Raw genomic sequence first — 12,382 nt, 5'->3', positions numbered from 1 at the left:
AAGAAGAAGAAGAAGAAGAAGAAGAAGAAGAAGAATAGTAATAACGATAAGGAGGATCGTAGACGATGCGTTGGACATTACAGACCGAAGAGAAACGAGGGTTTTTCTCGCGTGATCGGAATAGCAACGATCGTGGCGGTTGTTGCAACGGCAGTGGCGGTGGCGCTTTGCGTGCCAGCCGCGTCGGCCGTGCCGATGTTGTCGCGGGAGAATCCGCTCTCTCGAACCGGTCCTCGGCACGACCTCGACCGCTCGACCGGTCTCGAGGACGTCTACGAGGACGCTTTCCGAGAAGAGGATCGACCGACGACGGGGACCATTCTCAACGAGACCGAACTGGATATTATCAGAAGGAGCATCGCGCGAAGTCTCGGCCTCAAGAGGATACCCGACCCTTCCAAGGTGAGTGGTTGCGCTTTCCTCTTTTCCTTCCTTCTCTTTATTCCCTTTCTCGCTCCTTTTCCATCGCCATGTCGTTGTACATACGTATCTCCGCGTTTATCGGTGATCGACGAATCGATCGACTCTAAACGGTAAAAGGTTCGATCGGGGCGAGAGCGGCGGGTAAAAGAATGCACGCGTTAGAAAAGGTAGAGAGAATCGGATGGAAAAGTTTGACCGATGACTGTGCACGCACGATGAGAATAGCGACGATAGCGTTAACCGCGGCAGCCGAGTTTCGATGAGGGTAACAAACGACGAGAGAAAAGGAAAAAAGGACCAATAGGGTAAAGCGAGTAAGAGAGCAAAAGCGCGAGGGGGGGGGGGAAGGAAGGTGGAGTACAACTAATAAGAAAGAAAAGGAGGGAAGGGCTGTTGATCGGCGCAGAGACGAAGGGGGGAAGGGATGTGAAGGTAAGGGCAGGCCATGAAGAGAAGCGAAAAGGAGCGAAGAGAAGGGAAGATTCGTGGGACTGAGGAAAGGGCGGGAAAGAGAAGGGAAGGGAAGGGAAGGGAAGGGAAGGGAAGGGAAAGGAAAGGAAAGGAAAGGAAAGGAAAGGAAAGAAGGAAAGGGTAGGGAAGGGATGGGAAGGGAAGGGATGGGAAGGGAAGGGAAGGGAAGGGAAGGAAAGGGAAGGGAAAAGAAAAGGAGGGAAAGGAGTGGAAGAGAAACGAGTCGTATCGAACGGCGAAAGGATGTGGAAGAAATCGCGAGAACGGGTATGGTGCAAGTGGCACGTATACGTAAACAACGGCGAGTCGAAGACGAAGAACGTGGGTGGTCCGCGTTGCCCCACTTTCGCTACGTATGCATGAGCACGTGCGCATTCCTCCTAGTATGCAGAACCGGCTGTCCACGTGCGTACGACGAGAACGCTGCCGTTATTACTCTTCTCGCTCGCTTTGTTTCTTTTTTCCTTGCGTTTCTCTTTCTTCTTTCCCTCTCTAGCGATCGTGCTCGATGCGTATCGGGGTCGTTGGACGATCGATGGGATCGGGATAAGATTAGAGCGGAGTGCATGGAATCGATTAAAATTCGTATCGCGCAGAGACGGAAATAGAAACGCGGTCAAAAGGAAGATTAGAGTTGGCGAGACGCGGAGAGGACGAGATCGACCCAAATTTGGAGCGTTACGCGAACGCGTGTTACGTTCGCCGTTCGGTCCTCGGGAATTCCCGAGCGATCGGTGAAATCCGGTGGTGGTTACTCGGATGGACACAGACGAGACGATGGTAACGGCGCGTTGTGGTCGGTAACAGGTAGAAAGGCTGGATTCGGTGGACGAGGATGATGAAAGGAGAAGGAGGAGGTGTGTCTGGTTGGTCGTCATTGCGGATGTTGGAAAGGACGCGAGAGCGGGAGAAGATGCTAGCGGAATCGCGAGAACACCTGTTGTCGCGGCTTTTATAGCCGACAGCGTGGCCGTTAGGCGTGCACGCGTATACGCGCGAGATAACGATACGTCGTTTCTCAGCCGTCCTCGAAACTCGAGGACACATCGGCGAGAAACGCGAGAGAGTATACCGCGAGCCTCGAACGCACCTACGTTGCCTCTAATGCCGAAGGGGAGATAGAACCAGTTATCTCTGTGCTTTTCTGCTTTTCTGGTTACGTGTCCGCACAAACATACGCGCCGTTCTCCTTCCTTCGAGCCTCGTTCAACGATCCGCCGTACTCTCTACGCGTACTCCTCCGTCGTCTGCATTTATACACCTGGTATCGTCGGTTTTCCACCAGAGAGAGAGAGAGACGCTACTCGCCGCGACTCGTCGGGTGACGAGAGCAGGCGACGCGACGAGACGAGACGACGAGACGGCGAGACGAGAACCAAGAGGACGCGTGTGTCAAACGACGGTATCTTGTCCGTTTGTTGCGATCGATTCGCAAACGCGAAAGCTTTCCAAGCGTTTCGCTCTGCGACCCGTTGTCGCGTTACCTTTCGCGACTTTCGCCACGATAAACGATCGTCCATCTCCAAGGAACGGCGAAATTCATCGTGGTGATCCGATGACACGCATGGGAAGAGAGAAAGCGCGATCGAGCGAAACGTTGAAATTTCGAACGCGCGATCACGCGTGATGATGCGCGCGTATTCCCGTCGTACGCGTTTCGTCGAGTAGCCCGCGAGGCAGTGGCGATCGCAGGAACGGTGGCAGGGGCAGGAGGATTACGCGAAGAATGCGACCCGATTCGTTCACGATTTATATACACCTAGACGCGATGTACGCCGCTTGCGAAAGATCTTTCTTCGCTACGTAGCGTGGGAGGTAAACGAGAGCGTGTATACGCGCTTGTACCAGCCTTTCTTCAAGGTCGTCTGCATTCGCGGCAACGTAACCCAACATCATTACCAGTGTCTTCGATGCACGCGTCTTATCCGATCGTTTCGTTGCTCCTAACTTTACCTTATCTCTCGTTCGATTCGTCGATCGCTTTGCCGAAAAAGATCCGCCTTCATTGTCCGAAAAGGAAACGCTTTCTCGCTCTACTTTCCTACTTTTCCTCTCTGCCTGAGTTTAACGCGGGGATGATCGAGCGAACGGCTGGCGAGTCGCGAGACCAACGAACGCGACACCAATGACCGACACTGACCGACCTTTCGAACCGGTCAAGCGGTCGCGCGCGAGTCAACTCGCTTGGGGTCGGCAAACGACATCTCGGTTTCAATGGGCGGCGAGCAGAAACCGCGTCACTCGATCGATTTGCCATTCGCCACGCGTGTAGTCCCTTTTCACGGACAATCGGTCAAACGTAATATACGCGTGTACGCATTGCCGAGGTCTCGTCCGCTCGTCTCGTCCAATTTCCAACGACTTTGCAACGTTTTCGAGCTCCACGCGATCCGTCCTCTGCCCCGCTCAATCGTCTCGACTAACCGGAACTGGCTCCAATCGGCTAACTAACCCCGACTTTAAACAGAAGGACGGTCAGTTAAACGAGCCTGTATATTCGACCACTCGCGGAGGCGTCCGTCTGTCTCTTCGTTGCGCGTGGCGCTCCTACGGTTCGCTGACTCATCTTTCCCTTCCAGTCTACGCGATCCTTCTTCCAGTATACGCGCTACGTCCATATACGTAGCCTTCTTTTCTTCCATCCTGCCCGATCCACTTTTTTATATACCGTCCATTCAAACCACCTATCGAAATCTTTTTTATCGCCACGTTAACCTATGCCGCGAGTAGCTAAAAGACCGCGAACCGGTTAATTTTACCGGAAATGTCTAGCGTGTCTGGACTTTCTCACCGACCATCGGAATTACCGACATCGCGACGGCGGGGTTAAAGGGAATAAAGTAACGGGGGTCGAGATTCCGAGAGTACGACTCGAAAATTACAACGATTCTCGAACACGCGACACAAAGGGAGCCGAAGAAAATAGGAAAAAAATGAAAGTAAGCGGGATCAGCGAGCAACAAGCAGAGACGATGCATAGTAGCGAGTGGCGAGTGGCGAGTAGCGATCCGCGGTGAATGGCGAATAACGAGTGGCGAGTGGCGAGTGGCGAGTGGCGAGTGGCGAGTGGCGAGTGGCGAGTGGCGAGAAGAGAAAGGCGAAGCGAAGAAAGGTCGTCGAGGATCGGATTGACGAACGAGCCAAGAGCTCGAGTAACTTTTTCACCGACAGTAGTCGAAATTTTCTCTTCCATCTCTTCCTCGATCCTCGATATATCCACGCATCTTTTCTTTTTCTTCTTTTTTCCAGGCTAACGTCAGTCAAGCCGAATACGAGAGGGCACACAGAGAGTACCTAACGAGAATGCAGCCGTCGTTCGGCGAGCAAACTTTCCACGGAGAGAAGAAGCTGTACGTGTTTCCCGCTACAGGTAATCCATCATGTTTCGTCGCGTGCCCAGACGTTCTATACCTCTCCTTTGTGCTTCGCTATCGGTTCGAGAACACCGACGATCTTCGAAAACGCGAAATTTCGTACAAACTTTCTGAAAAAATATACATACGCACGCTATAATTACTACTCGTGTAAACATCTAGCCTTCCAGTTTCCGCCAGTCGGGCAACGTTCGCGAGATTTTGCCACGAGTATCTGGAATCGATGCGCATCGCGCTAAACTTCCCTATCCTCTCTTTCTCGTTAAACCCTTTTTCTTCCTATCGTAACTATCTTTTCGTCGCACTTTCCATTCGAACGAAACCCTTCGCTACAAACCTGTCGAATCGGACCTACTCGATTTGCCATTATTTCCTGTTCCATTCACTCCTTCCACGTTTTTGCCTTCTCTTCTTCTCTTCTTCTCTTCTTCTCTTCTTCTCCCGTGGCGCGTCCGCGTTATTATGAAAGAGAAATTCCGACCGCCGCGTAACGAGTTCTCGAACGCAATAAGAACGAATCGTCGAGGAAGATCAATTTCTCGACGTCTCTCGCGCGCGGCTTTCGATGCGCGATCGCAAAGCGCCGGCATTCGTACGACCCACGGTCCGCTCGTTATCGTTTTCGACACGAGCCTCAGTTGTGCTGGCCTCGTGTCTATACTATGAAAACTAACCAGAAATATCGTTAAACACTTTCGTAGGAAATATGTAACTTGATGTAAGTTTGCTAACTCAACGGCTGAAAATATTTCTGACGGCAACGCGGTGCAAGGTAACCTATAATTGGTATGAGTAGCCGAGATGCTTTCGAGGAAATCGTTCCGAATTTCCGTTCCATGACGAGAGCTAAAAGGCGCGCGCGCTAAAATACCAAAATACCAAAATATCCACGATTTTTCGCCAATTTCTTCTCGAGTTGTTTCACGATCGCTTCTGATTCGTCAACTGCCTTTTTCCCTTTTCCACGTATCCAACATTCCTACGATTCTTCTCACCGTCGTCTTCCTTCACCGCCAAGAAACCACTTTCTTCTCTTTCTTCTTCTTCTTCTTCTTCCTGCCATCGTAACGCCTGAAAATATTGAAACGTTAAACGGTCTATCTCGAATCGTTCGCCAGCGTGAATGCTTTCGGGCCGAGATAACGTTTAAATTCTCGAACGTTGGATATCGTCGTCGCCGCCGCCGCCGCCGCCGCCGCCGCCGCCGCCGCCGCAGTTCCAGTACCGAGATAACTTTCTCCGCGGTGTTTCCTAGTATTTTTACGATTATTCCTGACAGATTTATGTCGTAGGATCTGTAACGCGAGCTTCGTATTACACGATACTTTACGACCGCTGCTACCGAGCGGACGGACCGATGCAGACGACCATGCCACGCTAATCCCTCGGTGTTGCGTTACGCGCTACTAGCAGCACAGTCTTTTAGTTTACTAAAACTGTCGATATTCCCATTGGAATTGGACCGAATAGACCGAACAAGCAGTGTCGTGTCTATCTTTTTTTTCTTTCCCTTCTCGATTATCGTCTGTCAACTCGCCCCGAAGAACGTCGCGATAATGAACCGAGAGAGAATATGCTAATCGAGGATCGAAACACGATTGATGCATCGACGAAACGAAGAAGGAACGATAGCGAAACGATGAGCGAAGGAGCGGAAAAGGAGCGAAACGAGTTAGGGTCTCGCGCGTACTCTTATTAACGAATTACCCTGGAATTTGATAATTCGACTAATTAACCAATGAAAATGGAACGGACGGGAATGGTCGTTCTCGTCATCTCCAACCGGATACGCGTGGACGCATTCATTCTCATACGCTATTTTCACGGTACTAGCCGAGTCGACCGTGTCCGTCCACCGTCGAAGCCAACGAGCCACGAAACGGACGTCCGTTCCGATCCGTTTTCCACTCCATTCCCGCCGTTCATCGCGAGGCAATAAAAACGCACGAGAAAGCCGAGAAACCAGACCGATAGGATGGATTAGACTCCATATAGGTGGGGTTAGATTCTACGCCGGTTTTAGCAATGCGATTATCGCGCGGAGAGGGAGCATTGCGAGAAAGTATCGTCAAAGACGATGATTCAAGGTTTTCGTTTACGTAACGTTACGCGCCTACTGAATTGTTCGTGTTTATCGTGATTGTTGCAGCGTATCCTGGAAACGAATCGAACCAACTGGCCGAGACCACCGAGAGGGAAAAACCTTATCGTCACTCGTTGTTCTTCCCCGTGGAAATTCCTCAGAAGGATATAGATCGAACGACGGTGGATCACGCGACCTTGCGCCTGTTGCTCCACGGCCCAACGATCGACCAGTACATCGAACGCTCCGAGCTGGACGTTCTGCTCTACGTCAGAGTGTCGTCTCGTCGTTCGAGAAAGTTGATCGATCGAAGAAGAATTCGCACGCAGGACTGGCGAAACTCCAGATGGCTCGAGCTCGATGCCACTCTAGCCGTTTCCTCGTGGCTCGAGGCTACGCTTGAAAACCTGGGCCTCGAATTGGAATTTTTGCTAGACGGCGATGAACCGGTGCGACGTACCTTTTCCTCGCCGGTTCTCAATGTCTTCACCACCAGCGGCTCTTCCTTGCCGAGTAGTGACAGAATTAAACGTTCTTCGCCCGAACAGTTCATGTCTCTGCACAAAGGTCGTAGGACAAAGTGCAAAGGCGAGAGTAAAAAGTGTTGCAGACACGAGCTTACCGTTATGTTTAAGGACCTAAAAGGTTTCGAATTTATCGTTTCCCCTAAGACTTTCGACGCCGGATATTGTAAAGGACGATGCCCGCCTAGATACAATCCGGCTCATCATCATGCCCTTTTGCAGAGTTTATTGTGGAAGGAAGATAGAAAAAAAGTGCCTAAGCCATGCTGCGCGCCGAGCAAACTCGATCAATTGATGATCGTTTATTTCGACGAGAACGATTCCACGCAGTTGAAAGTCTCGTACTGGAAAGACATTCAAGTACTCGAATGCGCTTGTTCCTAAAAGAAAAGAAAAAAAGAAGACTTTCGTCTTTCCTTGGACAATTTACTCCGGATAAATCGGATAAACGACCGCGACCAACCGAGTGAATAAATCGACGAATCGTTGATATATCTGTGAGCGAACAACGAACGAACGAGCGAGCGTGCGAACCAACGAACGAATGAACGAACGAATGAACGAACGAAGGAACGAACTAACGAACGAACAAGCGAGCGAATCGAAGCGAATGATGAAATGCGCGTAGTTTTATCAAAACTACGCCATCATACGGAACGGTAAATACAGAAATTGTAAAAATAATGATTACAGAGTCACAAAAGGACATGAGTTTTCATAGCCGAAGACGACTCACCAAAGAATCGTCCGAATAGCGTTCGGTAGTGTCACCTATCCGTCGTTCTTCGCGACATAGCGAAAATACTCGTTGTTAACGTATCGCGCGAAACTTTCTTTACCCGCTCAATCTTTTGTCCGCTTGGCATATTTCTTCTAGAACGTTTCGATCGATGAAAAAGTCGTTGGTGAAACGAACGATGAAAAATTTGATCGTATCGCTGATCAACGGTCGATTCGATTCGATTCGATTCGACTCGACTCGACTCGACTCGACTCGGCTCGACTCGGCTCGGCTCGGCTCGGCTCGACTCAAATCGAATCGAATCGAATCGAATCGAATCGAATCGAATCGAATCGAATCGAATCGAATCGAATCGAATTGAGAAATCGTCGAAAGTCCAGACTTCTGGTCTAGAGTTTCGCATTGACTGTGATACTAAAAGATATCTGACGTTTCTCCCTGTAGTAATTATATTTCTTATCTCGTATTTCCATCGTCTATCCATCTATCCCATTTTCATTCCCCCTCCCATCGTCCTTTTATCTTTGTCTTATAACAACAACTATCTTATATGCGACACGTGTCACTGGTTTTTCTATTTTTATAAACGTGTACGCGATGAATATGCGTATACGTTAATTTGGGTATACGACGACGAAAAGCCGAGTAAGACAATCAGAAACAGCAACGTTTCCATTATTTGATTAGTGCTGCTCTTGGCTGGAGTCTTTTAATTGTAACGGTTGATCGCGTAAAATCGCGTATAACTTATTGTTCGTTCAAATATTGAGACGATAACTATTTACTGATAAATTTACTTCCTACACTTTCTACTACTAATACCTTGTCGAATGAACCATCGACTGAACGCGCTTCTTTACCGATTAAACAGGTAGAATTCAATTTGAGATACGTAGTATGCTTATATCGAAATTCACATCGTATAAACCTTGTCTTGAGGATTCGATCGAAATTTTGAAACACGGTTGAGATTTATGCGTTGTGAAAATTTTATAAATGCTCCTACAAACCAAATAAGCATTTATCGATTGTACACTATCCCATTATCGATCAGTAGATTCTTCTACTTCGTTATTGACGTATACAAATGCACCGATACAAACAAGATGATCGAAACTTTATCGATCTTGCTGATTAAAAGTTCAATGCATTCTTGTATCATAACGCGAACGTATGTCGTTCGTCCAGTCACTTTAGATTGCTTACCGTAATGGGCATCGTAACTTCGTGTTACATGTATTTTTTAATCGACTACTGTCGGTGATGTAAAATAAACTTTTATTCCTTATTTATAACCAAATAATCAATAGTAACTGTCTTGATCCGACGAAATAATTTTCAACGATTCCCAGCTTGTATGTCCGTTTCATTCGGTGTAGTGTAGTGTCAGCGGAGTTACTCGCTTTTCTAACGCAACAACGATACGAAGCGACAGTGGACATTGCACAATGTCACATATTCGATATCAGTTACACAGGAAGGATTATAAATATAAGAATAAAGCAAACTTTTCGATACAATAATATATAAGGGGTATAAGAGGTTATCATCGTATGACAGCAATAAACTTTCGCTGAACGCGACGTTGCTTAGCCTGTACGAGGCCAAAGATCACTCCATTGACCGAATTATGCAATCCGAGACAATTCATTCATGTTGCTGCATTATCTTTCAATCATTTTATTCAATTTCCTTCGTACTCTCGTAATTACGAGAGGTAACGCCGATTTATTCACGCAATAAGTGAGAACACGTATCGACTTGATAAAAATTCGATACAATTTTTTGCAAATACCACCATTTCGAAATATTATTATCTTCTGTCGGTTTTCCCGACGCCTCGTTTTCCCGAGAACAAATGTTTTGGCATTTTCGTACCGATGAACCGATCTCCTTCTCCCTTCAATCCCTTCTTAGCGATTTTTTTCTTTAAAGCTTTATGCGCGATATTCTTTAATTTCGTCTTCATTATCGTATCCTTCACACCCATTTCGTTACGGTCGGGTTTCGAACTGCTTCGCACTCTTGATCGAGACTCGGACTGCAATCTCATGCGTTTCCTAGCTGGTTGCGACAACGATCTTGCACGTCCTCTTGTCTTAGTGAAATGTGCCTGTTGGATTTATGCAAAACGAAAAGTTATACGCGCGATTCCTCGTCTTTCTTATGGTTACATTTCAATGCATTACTCACGTTTTCGGTATCTTCCATATCGATACCCAAATCTTCCATTTGTTCTTTTAGTTTTGATACCGATCTGTCACGAAGTTTAACCGCGGCTGTACGTGGCATTACAGGCTTCGTAGAAGCTTTCTGTATACGGGCCTCATCCTTCATAATAGCTTTCTTTTCTCGAATTTGCTTAGCCATTTGTACAATGTCTCGCATCGTCTCGGACAGCTCGGCTACTTTGTAATCGTACATCCCCGCCTCTTCACGCAGCTGTTCCTCTCTCTCCAATTGATTTAATTTCTAATCAACGAAAGTAAAAAGAAGAAAAAATTTCAAATTATGAAAGTAACGTATTATGCCACTTATTTTGCAAGTGACGAATAGTGAATACAAACATCGAATATTTCCGGATCGATATAATCAGCGATATTATGCCCTTCCCAAATTTCCGGAATCACGTCGTATTTTTGTTCGCCCCCAATATCGTAATTCTTTTTCAAATCAAGCACGTAGTCGTCTCCCATTTCCTCTTCTATTTCTCGTTCCAATTTTCGCTTCAATTTTGATCCTTCCTCTATGCTTTGTTTCTTTTTCAAGACACTCTCGGGGATACAAGGAGGGCGAACTTTTTCATCTCTCGGTATAGGTTGCGCAACATGTAAACGATTAAGCAGTCCTTCTACCTGTGATCACAAATATTCAAATCGACATTGATATTCGAACATTTCCAAACTGCAAAACATACTTGAGAAATATTATTTAAAAAGTATTTACATTACCTTCTTTGTTCTTATCTTCTGATCGACACGAAAGGCTAACAGAAGTTCACATGCTCGTATCTTCACGTCCATTACTCCAAAGTCTGTAATGGTACTCATTTCCAACACGGGGATATTTTTATCCGCCAATGAATCGAAAACTTTGCGTTTTTCGACTGGAAGTTCCTCCAAACGTAAGATGTCTACTTTGTTTACCACAAGCATCAAAGGTTTATTGGTAAACAATGGTTTAATTGATTCGAACAGTTTCATCTGGAAGGTAAACCTATTGAATTGTGTTGAAATAAGACTGTAAATTCAGTTAAGTCGATACCTCACCTGTTCCTCTAAGCTATGACCACATTGTTCCGATACATCGCAAAAGTAAAGTACTGCTGCTCGTAAATGCGCTAGCGCAGTTATTGCTTGCATTTCTATCACGTTTCTTTCTTCTAGTGGATGATCTAGAATTCCAGGTGTATCGATTACTTGCCATCTTAGATATTTATAATCTGTATGTCCAACGTACAGTGACTTTGTTGTAAATGCATATGGTTGAACTTCAACATCGGCACGAGTTATCTAAACGAATTGACTAAGACAGTTTATGCTTCTTCCTATGACACGTATAAATAATCTGATGTTCACTCTTGAGACTAAATTACCTTATTAATGAAACTACTTTTACCAACATTTGGAAAGCCGCATATTATTATGGTACGAGTATAAGGGTCTATGCTAGGTAAACGGGCTAAGTGCTGACGAACTTGCTCTAAATATGCTAAATTCGCTGCTTGTCTCTTCATAATTGTTGCCATACGGCCTAATGCAGCCTTTTTTAATTGTTTACATCGATACAAAGAATCTCCATACTTCATTAAGCGAACATAATCCTTTGCTACGCTATTGTGAAAATATATAATATACACACACACGCGCGCGCACACAAACACATATATATATATATATAAATTGTATTGAAAAGGGGTATCACTTAGCAATGATATCTCATGATACTTACTTATCGATTAACTGTCTTGCAATATTTATTTGACCAAGAGCTAATTTATAATGATCTTTGTCGTATAGGATATTCATTAAATCTGCATAAAATGGATGAACATCATCCAACTTAGGAAAATCCTGTATAATTTGAGACAGCCTATCGTGAAAGTTTTGTTGCGTGAATTTGACTTTACGCATATAAAATGCGCGTATTCTCGCAATTTTATAATTCTTGTGTACAACAGTTGGAGTTTTTCGTTGAGTTTTTGATAAAATTATATCAATAAAGCCCTAAGAATGCAAAAAAGTTATTAAACGATAGGAATTAATTAGCAAATAGAGAAAAGAAAATGTAATTACTAACCTTTGCGGTGGGAACAACCGCGATTTTCTTGAAATTGTACAAACCCATTATTGCGTGTTCCCTTTAAGCTATCGTTTTATTAAAATCTTTCACTACAAAGGTACATATGAATTATATATTTCACGTTCAAATTTTACTAATTCGACAATTCACCAGATACATGAAACCATGTGCACATAACAGAACTTATAGTTACAATTATTAAGCTCCGATGTCAACGCTGTGACGGCAAAAGTAAGAAAGCTATTATGATTGGTTATCTACAAAGGCAAAATATTATATGTACAAACAGTACAACAAAAATATTGATATAGGCTAGAATTTCATGTGGTTTTGTATTAATTGAAAAAAAATGCAGTTCCTTATTTAATTTTCTTGTGAAATATAGTTTTTAAGTTTAAAGTAAAATATTTCACACGCTATAAGATATTAAATAGATGAATAATAGGAAAAAAATGATCGTAAA

General features: G+C 45.3%; 2 protein-coding genes across 2 annotated transcripts in view; one reads left to right on the top strand and one right to left on the bottom strand.

Annotated features, from left to right (window-relative positions):
• Positions 1–7,729, top strand: part of mav (TGF-beta domain-containing family member maverick) — a 9,937-nt gene extending 2,208 nt beyond the window's left edge. The window contains exons 2-4 of the mRNA XM_017899629.1: positions 4–402; positions 4,144–4,264; positions 6,418–7,729. Of these exons, the coding sequence (XP_017755118.1) occupies positions 4–402; positions 4,144–4,264; positions 6,418–7,259 (1,362 nt within the window). The 3' untranslated portion in view covers positions 7,260–7,729. The remainder of the gene's footprint in view (positions 1–3; positions 403–4,143; positions 4,265–6,417) is intronic.
• A 1,636-nt stretch (positions 7,730–9,365) lies between these two features.
• Positions 9,366–12,107, bottom strand: Non1 (nucleolar GTP-binding protein 1). The gene is made up of 8 exons (XM_017899662.1): positions 11,917–12,107; positions 11,569–11,843; positions 11,213–11,450; positions 10,887–11,129; positions 10,569–10,820; positions 10,185–10,472; positions 9,811–10,089; positions 9,366–9,730 (listed from the first exon to the last, which is right to left on the bottom strand). The coding sequence occupies exons 1-8, from the start codon at positions 11,962–11,964 to the stop codon at positions 9,431–9,433; spliced, it is 1,923 nt and encodes a 640-aa protein (XP_017755151.1). The 5' UTR covers positions 11,965–12,107; the 3' UTR covers positions 9,366–9,430.
• Between the last annotated feature and the right edge of the window lie 275 nt (positions 12,108–12,382).

Source organism: Eufriesea mexicana, unplaced genomic scaffold, assembly GCF_001483705.2.
Source record: "Eufriesea mexicana isolate 0111107269 unplaced genomic scaffold, ASM148370v2 scaffold4744748266, whole genome shotgun sequence".
NCBI lineage: Eukaryota > Metazoa > Arthropoda > Insecta > Hymenoptera > Apidae > Eufriesea > Eufriesea mexicana.
Note: the sequence above shows the minus strand (reverse complement) of the source record. Positions and strands in the feature narration are given on the sequence as shown.